This window comes from Labrus mixtus, chromosome 21 (genome assembly GCF_963584025.1).
Source record: "Labrus mixtus chromosome 21, fLabMix1.1, whole genome shotgun sequence".
In the NCBI taxonomy this organism is placed as follows: Eukaryota; Metazoa; Chordata; class Actinopteri; order Labriformes; family Labridae; genus Labrus; species Labrus mixtus.
The window spans coordinates 23,739,764-23,767,027 of NC_083632.1; the positions used below are offsets into that span (position 1 = coordinate 23,739,764).

General features: G+C 38.6%; 1 protein-coding gene across 1 annotated transcript in view; it reads right to left on the bottom strand.

Moving 5' to 3' along the window:
- LOC132954992 (ankyrin repeat and fibronectin type-III domain-containing protein 1) overlaps positions 1–27,264 on the bottom strand; it is a 153,718-nt gene that overhangs the window by 105,976 nt on the left and 20,478 nt on the right. The window contains exons 3-4 of the mRNA XM_061027571.1: positions 11,220–11,401; positions 5,230–5,468 (exon numbers count right to left, since the gene is read on the bottom strand). Of these exons, the coding sequence (XP_060883554.1) occupies positions 5,230–5,468; positions 11,220–11,401 (421 nt within the window). The remainder of the gene's footprint in view (positions 1–5,229; positions 5,469–11,219; positions 11,402–27,264) is intronic.

Here is a 27,264-nt window from a genome sequence, read left to right on the forward strand (position 1 = left end):
GGAGAATCAATTACAAAGTTCAGTCTGGTAATGAGCTCTCCGGTTACCTGATCCAGTGACCGGGGGACAATATACAGGTCTTCAATCTTTAATGGGCGCTCACCAAGCCTGCTGTCCCATCACGTCTAGGGAATACTACTACACACTCACTACTACAACAAATAAAACTACACATTAATGCCAACAACACACTCACTACAACAACAAATAAAACTACACATTAATGCCAACAACACACTCACTACAACAAATAAAACTACACATTAATGCAACAACACACTCACTACAACAAATAAAACTACACATTAATGCAACAACACACTCACTACAACAAATAAAACTATACATTAATGCAACAACACACTCACTACAACAAATAAAACTACACATTAATGCCAACAACACACTCACTACAACAAATAAAACTACACATTAATGCAACAACACACTCACTACAACAAATAAAACTACACATTAATGCAACAACACACTCACTACAACAAATAAAACTACACATTAATGCAACAACACACTCACTACAACAAATAAAACTACACATTAATGCAACAACACACTCACTACTACAACAAATAAAACTACACATTAATGCAACAACACACTCACTACTACAACAAATAAAACTACACATTAATGCAACAACACACTCACTACTACAACAAATAAAACTACACATTAATGCAACAACACACTCACTACAACAAATAAAACTACACATTAATGCAACAACACACTCACTACAACAAATAAAACTACACATTAATGCAACAACACACTCACTACAACAAATAAAACTACACATTAATGCAACAACACACTCACTACAACAAATAAAACTACACATTAATGCCAACAACACACTCACTACAACAACAAATAAAACTACACATTAATGCAACAACACACTCACTACAACAAATAAAACTACACATTAATGCAACAACACACTCACTACTACAACAAATAAAACTACACATTAATGCAACAACACACTCACTACAACAAATAAAACTACACATTAATGCAACAACACACTCACTACAACAAATAAAACTACACATTAATGCAACAACACACTCACTACAACAAATAAAACTACACATTAATGCAACAACACACTCACTACAACAAATAAAACTACACATTAATGCAACAACACACTCACTACTACAACAAATAAAACTATACATTAATGCAACAACACACTCACTACAACAAATAAAACTACACATTAATGCAACAACACACTCACTACAACAAATAAAACTACACATTAATGCAACAACACACTCACTACTACAACAAATAAAACTACACATTAATGCAACAACACACTCACTACTACAACAAATAAAACTACACATTAATGCAACAACACACTCACTACAACAAATAAAACTACACATTAATGCAACAACACACTCACTACAACAAATAAAACTACACATTAATGCAACAACACACTCACTACAACAAATAAAACTACACATTAATGCAACAACACACTCACTACAACAACAAATAAAACTACACATTAATGCAACAACACACTCACTACAACAAATAAAACTACACATTAATGCAACAACACACTCACTACAACAAATAAAACTACACATTAATGCAACAACACACTCACTACAACAAATAAAACTACACATTAATGCAACAACACACTCACTACAACAAATAAAACTACACATTAATGCAACAACACACTCACTACAACAAATAAAACTACACATTAATGCAACAACACACTCACTACAACAACAAATAAAACTACACATTAATGCAACAACACACTCACTACAACAAATAAAACTATACATTAATGCAACAACACACTCACTACAACAAATAAAACTACACATTAATGCAACAACACACTCACTACAACAAATAAAACTACACATTAATGCAACAACACACTCACTACAACAAATAAAACTACACATTAATGCAACAACACACTCACTACAACAAATAAAACTACACATTAATGCAACAACACACTCACTACAACAAATAAAACTACACATTAATGCAACAACACACTCACTACAACAAATAAAACTACACATTAATGCAACAACACACTCACTACAACAAATAAAACTACACATTAATGCAACAACACACTCACTACAACAAATAAAACTACACATTAATGCAACAACACACTCACTACAACAAATAAAACTACACATTAATGCAACAACACACTCACTACAACAAATAAAACTACACATTAATGCAACAACACACTCACTACTACAACAAATAAAACTACACATTAATGCAACACACTCACTACAACAAATAAAACTACACATTAATGCAACAACACACTCACTACTACAAATAAAACTACACATTAATGCAACAACACACTCACTACAACAAATAAAACTACACATTAATGCAACAACACACTCACTACTACAACAAATAAAACTACACATTAATGCAACACACTCACTACTACAAATAAAACTACACATTCATGCCAACAACACACTCACTACAACAAATAAAACTACACATTAATGCAACAACACACTCACTACAACAACAAATAAAACTATACATTAATGCAACAACACACTCACTACAACAAATAAAACTACACATTAATGCAACAACACACTCACTACTACAAATAAAACTACACATTCATGCCAACAACACACTCACTACAACAGATAAAACTACACATTAATGCAACAACACACTCACTACTACAACAAATAAAACTACACATTAATGCAACAACACACTCACTACAACAACAAATAAAACTATACATTAATGCAACAACACACTCACTACAACAAATAAAACTACACATTAATGCAACAACACACTCACTACAACAAATAAAACTACACATTAATGCAACAACACACTCACTACAACAAATAAAACTACACATTAATGCCAACAACACACTCACTACTACAACAAATAAAACTACACATTAATGCAACAACACACTCACTACAACAAATAAAACTACACATTAATGCAACAACACACTCACTACAACAAATAAAACTACACATTAATGCAACAACACACTCACTACAACAAATAAAACTACACATTAATGCAACAACACACTCACTACAACAAATAAAACTACACATTAATGCAACAACACACTCACTACAACAAATAAAACTACACATTAATGCAACAACACACTCACTACAACAAATAAAACTACACATTAATGCAACAACACACTCACTACAACAAATAAAACTACACATTAATGCAACAACACACTCACTACTACAACAAATAAAACTACACATTAATGCAACAACACACTCACTACAACAAATAAAACTACACATTAATGCAACAACACACTCACTACTACAACAAATAAAACTACACATTAATGCAACAACACACTCACTACAACAAATAAAACTACACATTAATGCAACAACACACTCACTACAACAAATAAAACTACACATTAATGCAACAACACACTCACTACTACAACAAATAAAACTACACATTAATGCAACAACACACTCACTACTACAACAAATAAAACTATACATTAATGCAACAACACACTCACTACAACAAATAAAACTACACATTAATGCAACAACACACTCACTACTACAACAAATAAAACTACACATTAATGCAACAACACACTCACTACTACAACAAATAAAACTACACATTAATGCAACAACACACTCACTACAACAACAAATAAAACTACACATTAATGCAACAACACACTCACTACAACAAATAAAACTACACATTAATGCAACAACACACTCACTACTACAACAAATAAAACTACACATTAATGCAACAACACACTCACTACTACAACAAATAAAACTATACATTAATGCAACAACACACTCACTACAACAAATAAAACTATACATTAATGCAACAACACACTCACTACAACAAATAAAACTACACATTAATGCAACAACACACTCACTACAACAAATAAAACTATACATTAATGCAACAACACACTCACTACTACAACAAATAAAACTACACATTAATGCAACAACACACTCACTACAACAAATAAAACTACACATTAATGCAACAACACACTCACTACTACAACAAATAAAACTATACATTAATGCAACAACACACTCACTACTACAACAAATAAAACTACACATTAATGCAACAACACACTCACTACAACAAATAAAACTACACATTAATGCAACAACACACTCACTACTACAACAAATAAAACTACACATTAATGCAACAACACACTCACTACAACAAATAAAACTATACATTAATGCAACAACACACTCACTACAACAAATAAAACTACACATTAATGCAACAACACACTCACTACAACAAATAAAACTACACATTAATGCAACAACACACTCACTACAACAACAAATAAAACTACACATTAATGCAACAACACACTCACTACAACAACAAATAAAACTACACATTAATGCAACAACACACTCACTACAACAAATAAAACTACACATTAATGCAACAACACACTCACTACAACAAATAAAACTACACATTCAGAAATGTAAACTTAGGATTCTGTACTAGTTAGATCAAATACATAGTGTACAGTGGGTTAGGGCCCGACTGTTTTACTCAATAGAAAAAAGCCACTAGATGGAGTGACGTGATTTTAATTGCTGAAACTTAATAATTGAGAAGATGATAATCCTGTGTAATTTCACCCTTTGTTTCAGGGATATTAATGAAACCACTTTGATGCAACGCTCAATTCTTTCCCTTTACTTTGTTCTATTCTCTCTCACCTGCACACTATAAACACACACATGCATGCACGCACACACACACGCGCGTGCGCAAAAGCAGCTTTACAAGGGACTCTACAAATGAAGGAAAATAGATTAAAAAGGAGGAAAAGGGTGATTTAAACTGTAGGTGGACGATAATTTGCATACTAATTTGAGGCACAGACTTTTAGCTCTCTTATTAACCATGCTTTGTTTTCCTCTGCTTATTTTTGTTCAACATTTTTCATGTATGAATTACTTCAAAAGAAAGGGAGGTAAGAAAAAGAGAAAAAAAGAGAAATACATACAGAGAGACGAGCTGTCTCATGCTGTGAGTGTCTGTTTGACTAAAGTCATGTTTTACTGAAATGCCACAGTTTTGATCCAAAGTCGTACTTACAAACTTTCTCTTCAACTTCCCCTTGTTGCCTCGGCTCACTTTGCCTTCAGCTGCAGTCCCCGAGCTGTTTTCTGAGCCCAGGTCCAGGTGATCATCCGCTGAGACGCTCTTGCGCAGGTAGGCGGCACGTGCTCGGAAATGGGAAAAGGGTGACTGGGAGCGGGGGCGGGCCTCGCTGCAGCCTCCATGCTGGGGCTCGTCTTCCCCCTCCATGTCATCCTCCAGACGCCACAGCTCACCTGGACGAAAGAAAAAACAAGACGGATCAGATGGATGATAAATATTTATTTGCATTTTATGCAAACTGAACTGGCCACCACTGATTGCTTCAATAAATATTTCCTGAATGAAATTAAGCCCATATTTCACTCCAAACCATTATTCTCAGTCTGACTCCTTAATAACTTGATTATGTTTCTGTGCACTTGATGGAAACCATATATAATGCTGAGGAAGGGACACGTTTGTGTTTTTTTCTGGAGCTCTAACATGACGGCTGAGCTCTTACAGCTGTACAGCAGAGACGAATGTGCTCCATCAGACGTAGTTCAGCTGCACTAATCACAGCAGACTTCCGTCGCTCTGCATTTGGTGTTTGTCAGTCAACAGACTTCCTGTCAGCATCTGAAGCCAAACTGGTAACACTTAATGGTCTGTCAATCATCTGCAGCAACCGAGTACGTTACAGAAACTCTGGTCTTTAAGGCGGAGGAAAAAGTAAGGACAAGTTATTTCCAATACTTTGATAATCACAGAATACGTGTTCAGTGACCAGAATGGCATGATTTGTGGAAAGTTGTAGTGTGGTCACCAAAGGTTGGGTGGCTAAAAATAAACTGTTAAACAGAAGGGAAAAAAAAGAAAAACCTGCAATGTCACAATTTGATGAGTTACTGCTGGCTCGTCATTGTTTACATTGAAACCTGAAGAAGTGCAATGTTTGAAGCTAGCTACGGGTTGTTAACGTTAGCTAACAGAGAAGGCATTATCCACGGTTTTCTTCACAAACAACTTCAATGCTGAATAAATAATTCATTCATGAAATACAGTTTTTATTAGATACTAACCACATTGCATGGTAGGAGTGTGCTAGCTTATTTCATTATATTTCGTTGCTGTAGTTTGGCTAGCGTTAGCATGTAGCCCAACTCGAGGTCAGTTTTAATTTGTCTTATCGACTGTCGCAAAGAATCCATGAATGAGCGTACTATTTCCTGCAATAATGAGAGCATTTCTGATTACAATACTTCATGATCTGTCCCAGGTACACATTAGGCCACAGTTCTAAAGTTGGTTTTCCTTCTTGTTGTTTTAGGTTTACTTGAACTTTTGGTTCACTTCTCATCTATGAAGCGTGTTTACCTTTGAACAACCGCTGAACTAAATTGTCCTCAACCATTTACCACACATTTTGGATCAAATTAAAAAGAAATAAATCTTGATTAAAACATTATAGAGTTTTGCCAGGTGTAATTGCCTGTATTGATCCACCTATATTCATATAAAGTACCTACTCTGAAGCAGGAGCTAAAAGGGTTCCTCTTAAAGGGGTTCTAGGAACTCAAGTAGTTCATAGTTCCTGTGCAGCAGAATGAATAAAAAAGGAGGAGGGTTCCAACGGTTCCTGGAACTTCCTGCTGTCTGAAAAAGACTTAAAATGTTTACAGAGTTACTCATCATATATCTTTAATGACTCTTCTGTTTTTCACCTTGTGCACTTTAAGACAGATTACATTTTTGTTGAAGAATTGCTGGGTAATGAAATCCTTTACTTAGAGATTTCCACAGCAGTTTGTTTGGTGGTAACAGCCAATGTGTGTGCTTATGAATGATCTTTGGAGTGTGAAATATTACATTCTCAGTTCCACTGTCTGAGCAGAAGCCAAAACACATCTGCTGTTCAAAGCTATGCCAGATAACGCTGCATCAAAATGACAGGGGAGCAGCTCCCAAAGCGACTACCTGTCACTCTTATGGGAGCTTGATGCTGAAATCTGTGAAGGAGGTCTACCTGAAAACAAATTGAATTAAAAAAAAGTTGTCTCCTCTCTAATGCAGAGACAAGGAGAATGAGAGAGGGGGCCTCATCATGGTCGATGACAGTGGTTGCTAGGTAACAAGGAGGCCACGTGAGACCTAAGTGTCTCACAATCTGATATTTGCATCAGAGTAGGGCAAAAGAAAACAGGAGGAGAGACAGATGCAGACAATCTGCCTCAGAAAGGTGAAGTGAGGACAGAAAGTGGAGCTGTTGGGCTAAATGAACAAGTCCTCCACAATGTCATTAAGTCCTGGACAATTAAAAGTAGAAACTGCAAAGATAAATTGGATTAGAGCTGTGAGGGCTCGGGCTGGCTCGGTGATCTTTTAACAAAGTGGGTTGATTGAGGACCGAACGTTCTCTGAAATCTTACGCAGGGTATCTGCAGGTTTCAGCAAGTCAAATTTAAGACTTTTTAAGACCTTTTTAATGCCACCTTGAATGAAATTTAAGACCGAAAACACTATAAATATAGGCGATGGTTGGGGGATCCCGCTGTATTACAACCCAAGCATAGCATGTGTGTCACTCAATGAGACTCCCATGAATTGTGAGCCCAAGTAACGTGAATGCACTTGATCTCCGATCATCGTACGTGCACGTCGAGTTACTTATTTTTAGTGGCGTGGTTCAAAGCCTCGTTGAACATTAAAACAAAAAAAAAAAATTGTTGCTTCTGATGAAAGGAGCTAGTTCAAAACGAGTTATATAGGCCGTCTTGTCCTTTCCAGAAGTAAACGTGCTCGCGATTTGTGAGTCAGGGAACATCAAATGGAAGAGATCTCCTATCCCCTCATTGGGGTTGTAAGACTGGTGTTTGACCACTGTGTTTAAAATCCACAAAACCTCCGATTTCAGTGTTGGTGTCGCACCAAATGCTGCTCTCAGGTCAGTGCTAGTAGCAGCGGGGACCGTTGTCTGCGGCGCTGGCCCCGGGGCAGAGACGCAAAACTGTGATATGGCTGGGGTCTGTTGGCTCCTGGCAGCGGTTTTGTGCTTTTTGCACTGCATGTGGCTCTCGACAGCCTTAACCCCCATGGTGCTGAGCTTGAAGGTCCTTTTGCACAGAATGCATCTGGCCTCGTCTGGGTTGGCAACAGACGTGAGCCAACTTCGAAAACGGACGTCGTCCAGCCAACTCTCAATAAATTTGCACTTACCCATAGTCGCAGACTAGCTAGCAAGCATGCAGATAACCATTTATATCAGCAGCGAGTAAGAAAGTAGCCTCCGTCTACATCTTTTTCTCTCAGAAAAAGAAAAAAAAATATATAACATCAAATAGTCCTGCCCCAACAAATTTAAGACCTTTGAGTAATGTATTTAAGACCAGCATATAACATTTTTAATGAATTTAAGACATTTTAAGGCCTTCATTTTAGATACATGAATTTAAGACTTTTTAAGGATGCGCGGACACCCTGTTATGAGAGAGGTGCTGATGTGGAATTAGAAAACTTAATTTATAGATGGAACTAAGCTGTTTTATTCTTGATAATTTATATTGTATTTATAGTCAAATGAATTTAATTTTGGTGGAACACCTCCATAGAATTAAAGTGTTCAAACTCTAGTTTTACTTAAGACCAGCTTTTAATTTCACTTTCTGAATCATGTTTGAATGATTTGAACTAAACACTAAAAATAGAAACCTTTTCATTAGGGCTCCACAATAGGTCACAATGCCATCGTTACTAGGATACGAGTATCGCAAAAAAACAAACAAAGTCTGAATTTATCCCAAATAACTAAGAAAATTATTCCATGTAAACAAGACATGCTGGCTTACATTTCACTTGTTCGATGGAGGCCTGAGTATAATGACCACGCTTTCACACCATTCTGATGCAATCAGACAAAGCTAACGATTGGCTGCCCTCAGATTTATTGGTGCCAATTGGGTGGTGAATAAATATGCTCTCTGAAATTGTCTTAGATTTAGGAGGGATGTGTTGCAAACATGGCCTTTATGTAAAACATGAAGAACAGCAGACAGGCATAGACACTGTGGGTTACAGGTAATATGCACTCTTCATATTTGTGTTTATTTCATATCCTTTTCCACAATATCAAACTATGGTATTGCACTTTCTGTCTTTTTCACATCCAGCAGACCTACTTTCAATAATGGCTTCAGGATTTTTAAGGACTGAAAATCGTGTTTTCCCCCAAAAGGCCGTACTTAAAAACTTATATTTTATTAACCTGTGTGTGTATATATATATCTGATTGATCCGTTTGTTGTTGTTTTGTTTTTTTGTCCAAAAATAACATACTGTTATACAACACTGTTTTTTATAATCATTAATCATGCGATAAGAAGCTCACACTTCAGTCGTCTTGAAGTTCTCTTACCATCAATGACTGGATGAGCTTCTGTAACTATGGGATGCCAAACAAAGTTTAAGAAACACAGAAAAACTGTATTAAGGGCTATCACAAAAAGGAGCTTGGGAATGATGTTGTGTCTTTTTTTTTTTTTTTTTACTTTTTGCCTGTTTTAGTTTGCTTTCTTCTTAGTTTTGTAGCTCCTGTGTTGTCTCTCTCCGTGTGAATCCAGTGGGACTTTGGTTAACTTTGCCTTCTTACAAGTTCCTTTTCTCTGATGCTTGCCGTTTCTTTGTTGTCTTTGTAGAGTCACACAGTGTGGTGTCAGGAAGTGGAGGTCTGAGGGTGTATGTGAAGCCTCTCTTGTATAAAACATCACAAATGAGGACGATAATGACACAGCATTTTCTCTTGACTGTTCTAAATCTCATCAATCTGTTGGTGTGTGGGAGCTTTGATGAGTTGAGTCGAGTGACGTCAATCAGCAGGGACAGACCGCTGCTGACTGTGTTTACGTCTGTCAGCACATGTGAATAAGAAGGAATGAGGCACGTACTGCTCTCCCTTCACAGCTGTCAGCTTTTCTGGCAAATTTGGAGTCTGTCCATGTCTCGGATACGGTGTTAAAGGGTTAGAAGGGAGATTACTTTACAAATGACCCACTTTGGAAAATTGAGAGAGCTGCTAGAAGCAGAATGGAGTGATGTTTAATCATCCACTGAGAAATTATGAATGTATTAAAATGTTCTGTATGTGGGTCACTATTGGAACTGTTTAAAAGTGAGCAAAAGCCTCAATGTGAGAATCCTAAAAACAACGCTCTCTTCTTTCTTAATAGCAACATTTCAGTTAATTACTTAAGTACAATTATATTTTATTTGTTTTCCTAGAATCTTTTAGTTTAAAAAATAGCTTCCTCTTTTATCTGTAAAACTCACAGCTGCCAACAGCAGGAGCTTATTTCACAACATTTTTCACCAACTATGAATGTTTTCATCTGTATGAAAAAAAAAGGAACTTCATCCATCCATAAGATGAAAGCTATCTCTGTCAGCAGGTTGCAGCATCAAGATTTACCATGACAGCCTCTCAGGTGAAGAGGAACTGTGGTTGATTTATAAATAAAAGAGAGATGGAAAAAAACAGATTCAGGAAACAGCAAATCTAAAAACAAGCAAAGCATTAGTTGAAGTTTGGAAGGAGAATTAAATATTTGACACATCTAAGAGGATTTATTTTCTCGTATTTCTATGATCAATATTTCAAAAGGCAAACAAATTATGAATTAGAAGGTCAAAGAAACAGCTGGTTTTATTCCAGAAAGGTAAGGAATATTGCAACTACATGGATTGTTAGTGAATGAGCTAAAGGGCCAGCCTGAAACACTTGAACACATGAATGATGAAATGAATGTTTATATCAGCATAATTGTGTACTGATGTGTATTTGGCAGAATGCACTCAGGCTTTGTCAGAGAGTTATTTTGTGAACAAACAGAGTAGATAAAGGCTCACACAGATGCACTCTGTTCTGCAAGGTCGCCTGCTGTTTCTGTAAACACCCAAAATCCCAAAGCAAACTTAACCAGTTCAGCATGTGTCAGCGTCAGTCTTATCTGTACCTGCAGGTGGCAGGGTGCAAGCCTTCGGGTGGCTGCTGGCAGCAGGTGGGTTCTTCCTGCGGGGAGGACTCCCACCAATCAGATCAGAGTGATGGACTCGGGAGACTGTGGGGGACTGGGGGATGCTGGGGAGAGTACGGGACTTTGCCAGTAGGGGTCTCTGCAGCTTTCTTTCCAGTGACCTGATTGGACAACAGAATTAGACAATTATAATCATTTTGTATCAAAATATAAGCCTGGTCTGAACAAATCAATCTTTTGGAACTAGAGTCTGACAAATAAATCTGTTGACCAACATTATCGAGTTGATACTGGCCCATAACACATTATTACACATTATCTTTTTCTCCTTCTACAATTAAACTTCAGGTTTACACTCGTGTTATTCAGAGACTTGCCACTCACACACATTGACCTTAAAACAGCACAAACAGGAGCTTTGGACATGCATTAATGGAGAAATATCAGAGTGAGGGAGCTGCACACAGGGGGCACCGCTGAGCTGTTGGGTAGTTTTGGTGCCTTGCTCAATGGCACCTCAGCAGTTCTCGGAGAGTGTACTGGCACACCCAGACCAATTTCCATACTTGGTCGGTAGAAAGACTTGAACCAGTGACGCTCTGCTTCCCAACCAACGTCCTCCCAGACTGAGCTACTGCTGCATCATGTTTATGTATGCTCTTGTTTAACTGTGTTTCCTGATGAGGAATAAAGTACAGAACGTTCTTTGTACAGAAAACTGTGGTCACTTAAAGGGTCCATTTTATATATCGGTAATAGGCAAAAAAATCTTTATCAGCATCTGTTTTTGTTTTTGTAGTTTCAGGTACATTTGGAATGATGTTGGGCTAACTTCAATGCATTTTATAAACAGATAGCAGAAGTGTTGGACTAATGTTTCTTTTGTTTTGCTTTAGTTAAATATACAGAGGAATTGTCTTCATGGAGAATACATTGTTTGAATGTGCATTTGTGCATAGTATTCTTTTATTTGAGACAGACCTGGACATTTTTCCTTGAAGCTATCTCTGTGCAATAAAGTACCAGCAGCAGAGCAGCAAACACCCACCCATACACACTCTTAGATACACACTGGTATGCCTACACACACACACACACACACACACACACACATACACACAGGACACCATTAATGAGCAACAAGAGAGAAGCTGTCCGATCAATAGTGAAATTGCTTCCACCTCAGCATAATCAAGCTGAAGGCCATTTGAAACACAAGCAATAGAAATGGCATTCTTTGATAGCAGTTAATACCACACACACAGTCCAGTGGGACACCAATCAATGACTGCAATTGCAAGATCGTATTAATGGCAAATTAGTGACAAACCCCAACACAGTCAAACAATCTGCATGTAAGTCCTAATAGACAAATTAACAGGCTTTTTTTATTTTATTTCTTTTGCACATTTGCCTTTTTCATGACAATATGTTCCTCAAGAAGGTAAAGGTGGGTGTTTTTTTCCATCATTTACAACCTTTAAAGACATAAAACAATTTATATTACTTGACAGTACAACATATGTGCTAAGTAATTCAAAGAATATCCCTAAAGTATGAGAGTGTCTCCTGTAAAATGAAACAGGAAAAGACCTCACTAACACTGAGTCGCTGCAGTAAATCCCCCTCCATCGCCAGCTCTGATCAGCCTGATGTGATTCAATGAAACATGGCCAACATTTCAGACATCAGAGTCAGCCCCGGCAGAGGAGGAAGCTGTCTGACCCCGAGACTCTCGCGTGACTAGTCTGAGAACAGAGCACATGAATCCAGGCTAAAAATCAGACAAGGACACACAAGTCGACTTCTCATATGCTGACATTTTTTTTAATAAATGTAGTGTGCTGATATTAAGAGCTTTGCTTCATTTTGACGGAAGTGTCAATGGCATTAATCAAATACGTTTAAGTGTTGTTTATTATTATTAAGAGTAGTTAATCACGATCTAATGAACCTCTGGCTTTAATCAAATATTTAACAGTCAAATACTGTATCGGAATGAGAGCTACTTTCTTTTCTAACCCTCTGCAAGACATCTTATGGTCACACTAAGGGCCGGCTTGAGGCCCTCATGGCATACAGGCTGTCGTCTATGGCGCCACATTCTGAGGAGCCCAAGAAGCTCACAGTATGGCTAAAAAATGATGTTCAATGTAAACCTGCAGCTGGGGAGGGAAAGACAGTGGACACACTGCAAAGTGCAGGGGTTTGCTTCCCAAAAGAGCCCCTTTGTTCCAACCACACAGTAATATGTTACATCAAACCAATCAATAAACTGGGTCTTGAATGGATTATTACATGCAAAATGGCTTTCGATACAAAAAGATCCATTATAGGGTATGATTTTTGTGACATTTAATGACCTGCACTAACACTGGAGGCATGTGAAACTATTTTTCTGTCTCTAACAGTTATGTTATGAACCTTATCTTTGTGGTCATGTGGTAGTTTTGGTATTAGGAAGTCGGCGACCAAATCATAATCTCTCACCTAGGACTCCAAAACTGTTAGAGCCGGATCAGCGCCCACACCTCTAAAGTTGACTCATTATTCACTGGCTGAAATGCAATCCAGAACTATCATTACATTTAAATATATCATCACATCATGTATCCATCAGGGAGCCTATATGTCAAAAAAATAAAATCAACTTTGCCTAATGTAAACAGTTAATTATGCGCACTTAGTTGTATGCATTGTACTTATTAAATGCTTGACTGCTAAATTGAAAACAGTTGAACAGATGTGATTTATTGAGAAATGCTTTGTTATTATTCAGTAGTAACTGCATAACATTATCAGCCTCATTAGCGTGAGCATTTCTTTTTTAAAAAAAGCTTTTGCTTTAGCATTTCATTTTCTACACTGTAAATACGCCCAGGTTAGAGGGAAATACTTCAGTTCTCTTTTAAATCTCCTGGATGTCTCGCTCAGGATGTTTGGGGCTTGGGGATGTTTATCACAGGGGAGCTATCAGGTGAACAGACAGCCTGCTGTAAGTCAGCACATCCGCAGGCTCAAGAAGTGAAGTACTAACATCCAGCACAGCCGCTATCAGCCAATAAAACCCTCCCCTGATGGATGTGGTGGGTGTTAGAGCTGTGAATATTTGACCTGGGATCAGAGAAGCCCTGAAAGAGATTCATACAGAGACGCATGTGTGATGATGAGTAATGCTTTTGGACTGCGGAGAAGCAGACAGATGATAGTAACTGTAAAAACACACACACACACACACACACACACACACACACACACACACACACACACACACACACACACACACACACACACACACACACACACACAAACAAACACTCTGATAGTGATAGAAACAGGCAGGTCTCTCACTCCTCAGCAATTCACAATGACCTGCATGAAAACACTTTTGCCTGAGGCACAAAGACACACACACACACACACACACACACACACACACACCAATAACCACACATTTGGCGTGAGATGAAATCTCTCAGGGTCCATCTGTAAACACACACACACACACACACACAGAGACATACACACAAACACGGTTGGTGGCCTCCCACCAGCACGTCATGCTGATAACACACTGGGCCAAACAGTCGGACCAGACCACTCCGACAATTTGGACCTCGCTCATCCTGCAAACCTGTTGCTAAGCGACCATGTCTACAAAAACAGGAGGAGAGGAGAGGAGAGGAGAGGAGAGGAGAGGTTGCATTTTCCTCTGTAGTAATAATCATGTGCCCTGCATGTTTCTGATGCCAAATATATTATGTCTGCAGTCAAGGGAGAAAAGTCTGTTTCTTTGTTAGAAAGTGTTGGATTAAAAAAAAAACACACTCATTCTTATTTTATTATGAATAAAAACAACAGAAAATTAGTAATTTAGGAATAGGAAGAGGAGGGATGGCCAAAGGATTATAGATGGTGTGAAAATACTTTCCTCCACAAGATAATGTGTTTATTTCAGAAAGCCCACACACCAGCAAACTCCACCCACTGTCTTCTTCCAGTTTCTTCTACTCTATCTCTTTTTGAACTTGACTGACAGTAAAACCCTCTATTCTGTCTCTCTTTGGTGGCTCAGGTTTTTTTTAAATCAGGTTTTAGTGCAACACAATTTGTTCAAGTGACCTCATTTAAAGCTAAAAGTAGCACATGTAACCCCCAGACACTGTGCAAATAGGAAACTGCAACTGTTTTAAGTTCTCCCTAGCCGTGGTGCTTGACTGGACCTCTCCAGAAGCTGAATGAATGCTGTATGATGCTGAATGAATGTATGATGCTGAATGGAGCTGTCCGTGGTGCTGAATCACCTTGTAGCACACAAACAGGAGTACATTCGTCACACTTATTTTTCACACGTATAGCGGCAGAGATTTAATGAAGAGACCGAAGATTTCAGCTCAATGATGAAATTGTTTAAAGATTAAACACAGACTGGAACCATTCAGGTTAATGACTATGGACTTGTATTTCTTCTTTAACTTTTTTTCAGAATCCAATCTTAACAATCTCCCTCTGGAACATGAGCAGTGATGAATGTTTCATTTATTAACACACTGTTCTTCTGTAGCCGGTTAATTTGCACGTGGATTCTCATTCATGAGCCAAACTCACTGCTCTGTGCTGAGCCATTCATTAACAAAAAGTTTCATTCAGTTTTTAAGTGTTCTGGCTCTTTTTGAACGCAAATGTGGGGTTTTTAAGGAAAGGTGTTTCATCATCACTTTTTTCTTCTTTTTATTTCAGTTCTCATCTTATTTCTCTCTCTGTTTCTTTTGTTTTTTATCAAGAACATTTTTAGCCATTCTCTTTATTAATTTCTCATAGTCAGTATCTATTTTTCCCCTTTAGAGACTTCTTCATTGGGGGGGGGGGGGGGGGGTTACACATTTTTTACCCCTTTAAAAAATTAACCCCTGTGCAGGTGATTGCAAAGATCTTCTTTCAACAGAGTAGTTGCAGTAAAAAAACGAAGAATCAACAAATGGGTAGCTGATTTTAAATAATCCTGTTTAAGTCAATCTAAAATCAGCTCCATTAACAGCTATAGAACACCCTACAAACCTTAAATATCCTTTATGTTATGTACACATTTCATGTATTTGAAGACAAAACTTGCAATTCACCTTTGCAATCTGTTCTATAAATGAGAATATCCACACAACAAAACTTTAAAAGACCAGAGTTCAAGTATCATTTTAGTGTCAGACAATATATTAGTATTGATTTTAGACAAAATGTTATTTGAGTTTATTAATCATTGTTTAGTAAAATGAGATTGTAATAAAAGACATACCTGATATTTATATAGTTTATGACACAATCTCCACACTTCTTTAATCATTACAGTTCATGACCTTATGAACCTCGTAGCTTCGTTTTTACTGATACAAGTTCAATGAAAAATCTGAAGATACTCCAAGACTCCAATTCACAATAAGCAAAATTTTTAATGTAGCAAAGCTGTGATTAACCAGCCAATCAAAAGACAATTTAATACCAACTATTTTGATAATAATAAAGTCATTTTTCAAGCAGAAATGTGGAACATGTACAGCTGTTGATATAGGACAAAAGATGCAACATCACTTTCGGCCCATTTAAATTGTAATGAATTGGTGCATTTTACTGACATTTTGTGCACTAAAGAATTCATCAATTATTTATGAAAAATAACAAATATAATAATCAGTTAAGAAAATACTTGTTGGTTGCAGCCATACAATGTAGGCACTAGTGGATTCATTCATGTTGCAGAGTTCAAAGGGTTAATCTAAAACTAACCTAAAACAGCACACATCAGATAGCATAGAGATACTTATATTAACCCGTGCAGAGTCCTTGGACAATAAGCTGGATGTTTAGAGAAAACGAAGTGACCCTCTGAGGCCAGAGGATGTGGACAGATTAACCTCTGTGGGTGTGTCTCGCTGTGATTCACTGAACTCCGGTCAGGACTCACCACACTGAATCGACTGAATGAAGCAGCTTAAGTGACAGGAGAGCAAAGGGCAGCCATTGTTGACTGCAGATTTCACAGTTCAAGTTAACCTCATCATCACATCATCATAAAGATGGATCCACATGACACGACTCATCATAGAGAGGATGCATTATGAGCATACTATCTGCAAATAAAATGCTTACAGGTTGCATGTTATCAAGAGTCATGCTCTTTTGCAGCAAAACTCAGGTGCCAAGTAGGATGTGAATAAGGTAATGAATTCGCAAAAAAAACCTGATACTTTGCACATCATTTTGTTAACATTTGAGAAAGACTACAAGGGTCAAAGTGGATTTTTTTTTAAAATAAATGTCTGGCAGGAGTAAACAGTTCCCGCCATAATGATGAGTGGGATATGAAATCTGTACTGTACTGTACAGCGGAGCTCCCAGCAGATCTAAAAAGAGAGGCAAGGTCATCTATTAGTTTCAGTGGAAGGGGGCAGGTGACTTTGGTATTCGGTAGACAGCACTGAATTGTTGCAGATACATGTATTTACAATAAAAACTTAAGTTTTTTTCTCTTTTCTCCTGGCTCCTATTCTATCCAAGCAAAGAAGGCAAGAATCAGCTGGTCCTGGTACAACATTTAAAGACTTCATCCACGCCTTAGGCTCCTTAGGGTGGAGTTGAAGATACAGGAAAAGCCAGTAAACAGGGATGGAGTATATTAAAATAGTTACTAACACGGTAGACTTAATTGGGAGATAAAAGCCAGGACAAGATGGAGGGGCGTAGGAAGAGAAGTGGCTTCTAAGACGGAGACAGTGAGTGGGAGAGACGAAGACAAAGACTCTGTGGGGATGAGAGATACGCAGGGTTTTCACTGGCAGACGATATGAGAGCTTCTTTTTTTTGGTCCCACATGTCCACCCACATTAACACTTGTGCTGTGGTGATAATGCTAGATGTGATGGACATTATTAAGTCTTGAGTAGTGTCAGTTTTTTCACACCAGTATCCTGATTTGCACTCTCATCCTGGTTCTAAAATTTAACATCAGCTCAAATTGGAGTTCATTCCCAAGTTCTTTTAAAATAAAAACAAAGACATCTTAAGGTTTTTTTTCTCCTATTCTATCCCTACTTCAACAGCAGGCAAAACAATCAAATCCCCCTTTCTAAATGAAGGCCTCTAACTGCAGTGGTGTGATTCAAAGCAATGCCACAGAAACAGCTTCTGTGTGGCACAGAAGTAAACAAGCCTTGCACTTGATAGCAGTTCATGAGATTTGCACGTTTTAAGACAAAACAAAAATAGAAATAGAAATCAGATATCTGTAATATACTGTTTCTCTCCTTGGACAAGCCTGTTTTGAGGTGACTTTTATTTAGAAAGGTAGGTTAAGGACAGGAGTTTTTATACCACACGCACACACTCCAAGGTTGTCTGGGAAATACAGAGCGTAAAGACCTGAAGGAGAAACATTTTGCCCACTTTACAACCTGCTTCTATCTGCCCTTGAGGGACGATCCCACAATTATTCTGGAGCCTCTTAATTATCAGTACGGGAAGCTGGGATTATTTGGGAGACAGGATGTACAGAAAATGTACAGGAGGTAGAGAGGAAGCGCTCCACTCTTCCTCTCTCTACATGTAGCACATCGACTTCATACCCCCTCGTTCTATCTATAGAAAATCCTCTGACTGATTTCAACGGTGCACCAGCGGGAAGAATCCATAGTAGCTCAGCCAGCACACCATATCTGACAGCGCTCATACTCTGCACCTCCACACTTTACTTATGTAACACAACACACACTTGCACATGCATGCAGAAGATCATGCTTACAAACACCTGTGTGCATGACAGATCCTCTTTGCATGCAGGCAGAGAAGTACTGTTATTCACAATAGTAAGAGATATAAACCTGCTTTCTATTCAGATTGCAATAGTTTTAGACAAGCCTGATTTTTCTCTATTTTCACATGAGGTCTTCAATGGGCACACTGTTTTCATTCATTAAATCGTGAAGAAAACAGTGTGTGTTGCTGGATAAGAAATTGTAGTAGAATTTTAAGATAGAGCGAAGTAGGTTCATTTTTTTGCAAAGACTTTCAAACATAGTGACAAATGCAGTGTTCCAGGCAGTCATGGAGCTGGAATTACCCATGAAAACATACCAAACAGACACACACGCAGATACAGGTTTACCTGGCCTCTGCCACAGTGCAGCAGTAGCTGCCACTTCTCTGCGAGCTCCTTCCCACCCGCAGCTCCTCTTGAGACTTCCTTCGGTTAAAGTAGTCTGTGAGTTTCCCAAAACTTGCCATTTTTCTCTTGATTTCAAACACCTTTTTCTCCTCTGATTCGTAAAAACAAAAATTCTGGTTCCTGATTTGGAAAGCTCCTTGGCACACGACCTGCTGCTTGCCTTTTTTTTCTTCTCCTACCTGGATTCAGCTGCACATTTCAGCGTCAGCCACAGGTCAGAGTCTCCCTCTGCTCTCCTCATCATCCTGCTCTTGTGCACGGCGGCAATTAATGTGCCAAAGAAGAAGCCAAAACCTTATGCTCTGCCCTTTCCCTGCCTCTCTCCTCTTTCAATCGATTGCGAGTGATAAGCGCACGGTGCATACACTGACTCGCTCACAATAGTAACGTTTGTAACTGCCTACCGGTCGACACGGCGGGAGTGCCCCCAAGCAGGAGGGGAGAGAGAGAGAGAGAGAGCGAGAGTAGGTGGCTGAGCGTCGGTTTTCTTGTGCTCTGCTGCTGGGAGAATATGAGCTGCAATGATGCTCGTATCTACGCCCACCCCCTCTATGTCTCTCTGTTTTTTATAGCTCGTGCATGAATTCTTTCACACGACCACTCGACTCTCTACAAGAGCGCACACACACAACCGTCGATCAAAGATGGAGAGAAACCATGAGCTTTGTCTGTGTGACACACACACACACACACACACGCACGCATGCACGCGCACAAACACACACACCACGCACGCACGCACGCACACATGCATGCACACACGCACACAAACACACACACACACATCATTAATTTTAACCACCTGCTCTCCCACGACCACTTCCCTTCTTGTTTTTTGTGTTTGTGTTGGTAAGAGGATATGTCTCTTTTTAACTCGAATTCATCAATAACTAAAAACAAGTAGCGAAAAGGATGATGGGAGGACAGAGGAAGCGAGGGAACAACAGAAGGAGAAGAGAGAAGTGTAGGAGGGCTCTTTTTGAGGAGCTCATTAGTGAGTGAGTGTGTTTGAGGGTATGTGAGTGTGTGTGGGTCCCACCCATACATCCAGACTTCACACGTGCTGGTATTTCTGTGTCTCTTAGTCGTCGCTGTCTCTACTCACTTCATCTGCGTTCGTTCTGAAGTCTTTTTCTTCCTTCTCTTTTTGTGAGAAAAGTCTCGCCCTCTGTTCACCTCTCCATCCACTTCAGTTTCTTGCTCCTCCTTCCTTTCATCTCTCTCCCTCCCTATGCCTCCCCTTTCCACACCTCTTCTCCCACAATGCACATACATTCCCCCCCCCCACCAATCTATTCAAAAGGCCAGCAGGAAGCTTCTTAATGATCTTACATGTGCTTCACACTGACCTGGATAGGTAACCACCAAACTGTGAAATGAAAGTATACAATATAAGATTTACAGTAAAGATGTGTTCAGCCATACTTTCTGATGCAGCCTGCCATACTTTCAGACATGATTGGACCCCCCACTGCAGTTTACAGTTTTATTGTATAAGGGTGATTTAATGTCCATAATAATCTTTTTAAAACCACAAATATCACAATAAGGGTCTCTTGATTTTAGCAAAAATCATTATCATGATTATTTTGATTAACTGAGATTACGATTATTAAACAAGATGACTCATCTGGATCACATGAACACTTAAACATTCTGAACACTTCGAAAAACAATAAATAGTAGAAAATAAAACAATTATGTGATGTAGTAACGACATTCAACAAACCTTCACATTAACTTTGTTTTTCAGGTAGTGGGGGTGTGCTCTTGTCACCAAAATAAAACAACAAACACTTTTGCCAGACGTGACAAAACCTATGATCCAAACGAGCACAACACGTCACGCTGCACACTCATCGTCTAATCTTGTTTTATTATTATCTTGTTTTCTAGATTGTCGGAAGTCAAAATTGTAATTCAAATTGAAACTCGATTAATTCCCCAGCTCTAAAACGTATCTTTAGATCAGAAAAGTCAGCTTGATTCTGATGAAAAGATTGCTGCAATCTCACTGAAGATATATTTCAGCACATTTTTTCACATGAGTGGTCTAGCAGCCATGAGTCTGAGTCACATAGGATGAGATTTTTCATTCTTAAAAGGCACATTTGATTTGTGACACATTTGGATGAATCACGCCGAAGGCTCCACAAACTGAAAGATATTTTCTCAAAACATTGGAGTGTAAAATAACATTAGAAAAGGGGAAAACATTTTGTATTATCATTTGACTAAAAAACAGGGATGGGTTTGGATGTTTGAATAGTCCATGCGTCATAATTAGATATAAAATCAAAGTGTTCAAGCGACTATTATCTCTTCTTAAAAATGTGTTTTTCTATCATTATCAGCCTGGTTTACTGCACTACTACCTCCAGGCGAGAGTCAGACTTCTGCAGCTGAAAAAGAGTTCTGTGTGGAAAATACACAAAAAAGAGATCAAGTGTTAACTAACCTATCATAAGTCTACACACTTTGACGTGAAAATAAAGCAGACAGAGTTGTGAAAAAGTAAATTCTCGACGTACTGACGAAGGAGGAGGGTGAGACGCACGGGTCGTGTCATAATCTAGGAAGAGTTAGTCAGTGTTTTTAATAACAACGAACAGTGAATAAACAGATGGGGGGTGATATATGCGAATGATTGACACTGATTTAAATGGTCATTTTTCTTGAAATGTCCTTACAGAAATATGTTTTATCACATTTCATTGACTTGTGTTTTTTTTGTCTGGTTGATACGTGTAAACTTGATCTATATACTTAGACACTGGATGGTTTTTCAAGGATATCTCCGCAAAGTACTGTCCGTGTTTGATTTGTTTTACTACGACGGAGGATTAGGGCCACGTTCAAGAAAGAATAATCTCGTAAATTAACGAGTTCGAGACCAGTCTGCGCAAAATGATGAAAGAAGAACTCTTAAAGTCTTTTTCATCTGCAGACAACTTTCTTCCAGTCAGTGTGGTTCTTTCTTCAGTTTCTTGCAGTATCTTTTCAGGGTGCTGATATATTATGACAATGTGAAGATGATGATGTGCCAAAAGCATGTGTAGTTTCATATCTGCATAAGTAAAGCCCCAACACAACTATTTGTGTCTGTTATCGGTCTGCCTTGTTAAAGTGTCTCATGTGCAGAGACAGTTTGTGTCCTGTTCATCATTTTACAGATAAACAAGGTCTTGCAAGTTGAAGTGAAAACTTCTCTTGAACTCACTGTTTTTTCCTTTGTTGTGAAGCCTTTACTAAAGTATAACAAGATGTTCCACTTTTGTCATTTTCAAACCTAGGCGGCTGCTACTCTTCTGATATAGACTAAAATAACGACATCAATCTCGTAAATTTTGGACTTTATTATCGTAAAAATACTTTTAGGAGTTCTCCTTTCAACATTTTCGAGCAGGCTGGTCTCGAACTCGTAAATGTACGACTTCATTCTATTAAATTTACAACTTTATTCTATTCAATTTACGACTTTATTCTCGAAATGTTTTTTTTTCTTTAACGCGGCCCTAATCCTCCGTTGTAATTTTACAGTATTTGACAACTCTTTTCAAATAAAACGTACCCCTCCCTGAGCTCCAAAGGTCTATGATACTGATGGTGGTAGAAAAGCATTCAAAGAGCCTCAACCTTAAAGGCTTTATATGCGATTTTTTGATCCAGCAGATGTCGCCCTTGAGCACCAGCATGAAACCAAAACAACTCGTGGTGCATTGTGGGTTAGCATGCTAATGCTAGCTATCTTTATTATGCTCGTATCTTCACACTGCATGTAAATTTACCCGAAATAAGCGTGATCTAGAAACACAGTTAAGCAGTGAGTACAGTATGTTATTCTTCTTTTCTCTAGTCCCTCAATTAAACAACTTTTATAGGGGGGGAGGAGTCAGCCATTGGGTCGGCTATGTCAATAAACAGAAAAAAAACTCTGAAAGCATCACAAACAGTGGGACTCAGGTGTTACACCCATTGTAGACAGTCATTACTCACAGAGTTATTTTCAGAGGATATACTTGATTTCTATTATATTTAAGTGTGAAAAATCGCATATAAAGCCTTTAAGTGGAAGAACAAATAGTATTTCTCTAAATATCGCAGCTATTAACAAGGATGTACTATCCCAGCAGAGAATCAACACAGCCAAGTACGATTTAAAAACGCTTCATAATCAGAATTGCACCATTTGAAGCGAAGTATGTAAAGGAGTTGATCTGGTGCAGAGACGGAAATACTGATAAAATACAGTTAAGTTAGTGTGTCTGTGTGTTCTAGATCTATGTGCTACGCTGTGATCCCACACACTGCACTTGTGTGAAAGGAGTGGGCAGTGTGCGCTCAGCAGGATCCTGAGCTAAAGAGCTCAGTGTATTGATCAGCCTCTCCTGTCTTGCTGCTTCTTGATCAGAACTCTACCTATCCTCTCCCTCTCTGTCATAATTTGCGCTGCCCCTCCCCCCACTGGCCATTGATATGAGCAGCGGCTTGGTGTGATTTAACTGTGTGGGGAGGCATGGTAATATTTTGGTTCTGAGTCCTTGGCGAGACGGAGCGTGGAGTGGGGAGAGAAAGAGAATAACAGAGAGGTGGATACAGACAATTAAACTCGGCGGGTTGATATAATAATGATTTTTTAAGTGTTTGTATTACTCATCTCCGCAGACAATCTCAGAATATTCTTCCATAAATCTGGATAAATCTCTTAAACCAGAATAGGTGCATAAGACTTTGCGAAACAAAGAATTCAGTACATCGTCTGTCGCTGAATCTTAACAATCTTTCCTACAAGCAGAACTAACTGAAATAGATTTGACAACTCTTCAGAAAATACAACAAAAGCAGCCCATTCTTTTCACGTTTTTATGAGCATATGGTGAACATTTTGTGATTACTGGAGCTGCAATTTGTGAATTATTCAATACTACATCAAAATGTGCATACATGATGAAAGATGATGAAAAGGTTTGAGGGGGGGACTCATACTGTATATAGGGCCTGCAAGTTTTAAATAGCTAAGCAGACAGAGAGATCAAATGAGGAGGAGGGTTTCAGAGACAGACAGAGAGAGAGAGAGAGAGAGAGAGAGAGAGAGAAAGGGAGTTTAGAGGATTGAGTGTGACACAAAGATAGAAAAAAAAAAGTTAATCTTGACAAAAAAAAAGGAATAGGGCAGCAACAGAGCTCACCATGAGCCCTCTGAGGGAGATTTACCACCACAGTGAGGGAGATCTCATATTATCGACAGCTCACGCTGTATTTTGCCTTTAGTCTGTATTTGGCTCTGAAATTGTCTTTTTGTTTTTTTCCCCCCACTGATGAATAAATCATATTCTTCATTTTCCGGGGCTTCATTCAAACACAAAAATATCCCCACTATGGCAAAACATCCATTCAGGAACTTAATACTTGGCATAAAAATTCCTATGAACTTGAGGTCAGATGTGGACACTTGACAGAACTTTAAATATAAACCTTGAATAATTCAATCACAATTTAGATTTAAATTCATTCAAATTATTCAAGACTTATTAATTAAATCAGCTGAGGCAGCTCATTTCATTCAGGTTTAAGGCCAAAGCCATTTGATTTGCATTGACCAACAGTATAAAAATACAGAAGGCCATAGTGACCCTTCTGTTTGCATGAAGGATAAGCCCCCCGGTATCTGCGCACATCTACACAAGACATATATGTTAGATCAGGCTAAACTCCCACACGAGGAAAAACTGCACAGATACTCTCTAATCCCACACATACACTCTATACTGTATAAATAAAGATATATCCTATCTGTTGAACAGTGAACCAACTCATGTAATACTCTATTATAAGCTCACATGAATGAACATAAGAATGACAACAACCTACTGTTAAATTATATTGTATGAAAAACAAGAGGAAGGTCAGATTTAACTGGAGAGTAGCTAGCTAACTGCTTTGGGGGGAAAAAGCCTGAAAATGTCTCTTGTTTCATTGGCTTCTGTGTTGCGGTAAAAAAGAACTGCAATCAACAAAGATTTAAATCCTAAGCCAGCATCAATCATATTTGATTATTGTATTGGGTTGTTAAAGACTGGATCTGTACACTCCTGAAATATAGAGAACCTAGAGCAAACAACAGAAACAACCAATGTTCCAAAGCAGGTTTCTTCACCATTGTTTTTGGAAGGTGTGAACCCCAGTCTGAGTCTGAGGGTCTGATTCACTAAGAATGGATCCCATTATCTGCTCTGTCTCTAATTCACAACGCATATAAGGCTAAGGATATATCAGGTGCAAACACACCCAAAAAGTGTGAGTCTGAATGTGAAGAAGGTCTGTACCTTCACTGTGCGTGGAGCTGTGCTCTAATACTGGGCTGTCTTGTCCACATAAAGATGATAAGCTGGGAGGGGAGAGGACATTTCTTCTGGGTTTATTTTGATGCCAGACTTGAAAATGTAATATAAACTTCACGGTTTACAACAAAGCTTCCTCCCTGACGAGAGCAGGCAAGGGCAACTTGGAAAAAAACAAATATGAATAATAGAACATTTAAAGTAATATTTACAGAATTTTTATAAAAAGGATTTATTTCAAAGTCATGCAGAGAGGGAATTGTTTTCCTGATCACTGGAAAGCTCATAAATGCTGCAGGGCAGTTAGCACCTGTTCTCAGCAGACGGTGTAGTCTCCACTATTAGAGCTAGTGTTTGTGAATTCAATGGCTCATTACAAAACACACAACCAGCCCGGTGTACAGAGACGCTGTTGGCTCTGCAGCACAGTTAGATGTGCACTTCACCCCCCACGTGTGTTTTGTGAATCATACAGTAACTTTTTGATCAAGCCCTCAGTCTTTGGAGACACTAGCCCTTTTTGACAGCTTGTTTGAGATGGGACTGATATTACTGTTTGGAAAAATGGTGGGAGGAAGTGGTAACCTTGCAGAGGGAGTAAAAGAAACAAACAGATTTGAAAGGATTTCTGAGGAAAACGGGATGCAACAACACTTTTTTAATTCATGTGAACTTCACTCTTTTGATTTTGCAACGCCAGTGTGCAAGCGCACACACAAGGACATCAAAATAATGGCTCTGATTGGTTTATGGCAGTGGTTCTCAAACTATGGTACGTGTACCACCGGTGGCTCCCTGTGGTGGTACGCAAAGGAATCTCCACAATATAAAATAAAAAACCTGTTCATCATGAAACAACAATTTTTTTGTTGTTGTCGTACTCTTATCTTATCTGTCTTGTATCTATTGGGTTGTATTTATATCAAATGTGTTTTCCCCTCTAAATTAATCTAGTTTTTGCAACAGTGGACCTTATCGCTCCCCCTCTCTCTTGCTCTGAAGCCCAACGTCGGGATCTGACCTCAGCCCAACGTCAGGATCTGACCTCAGCCCAACGTCGGGATCTGACCTCAGCCCAACGTCGGGATCTGACCTCAGCCCAACGTCGGGATCTGACGGCAGCCCAACATCGGGATCTGACGACATGAGAACTTTCATTTTGAACCCTGTAAGGATGTCACTTGGACGTCAATAGTAAACGTTTAAAAGACGATAAAAACCATGTCTCTTTAACATTCAGTATTGACGTCTTTCTGATGACACATTCATAATTGACTCAACTTGAGAAAATGTAAAAAGCCAATCAGAGTGATTACTCTCCCCGACTGGTTTGCCGATGATTCTTCACGTTGAATCAGGCAAAAAAAAAAACTACGACGAGCCCAGAGTAATTCCTACGCTACTGTTCACACCCCATCCACCAGAGCCTGTGACAGTTTCTGACAGACCTGGCAGACCCTGATCCCACACG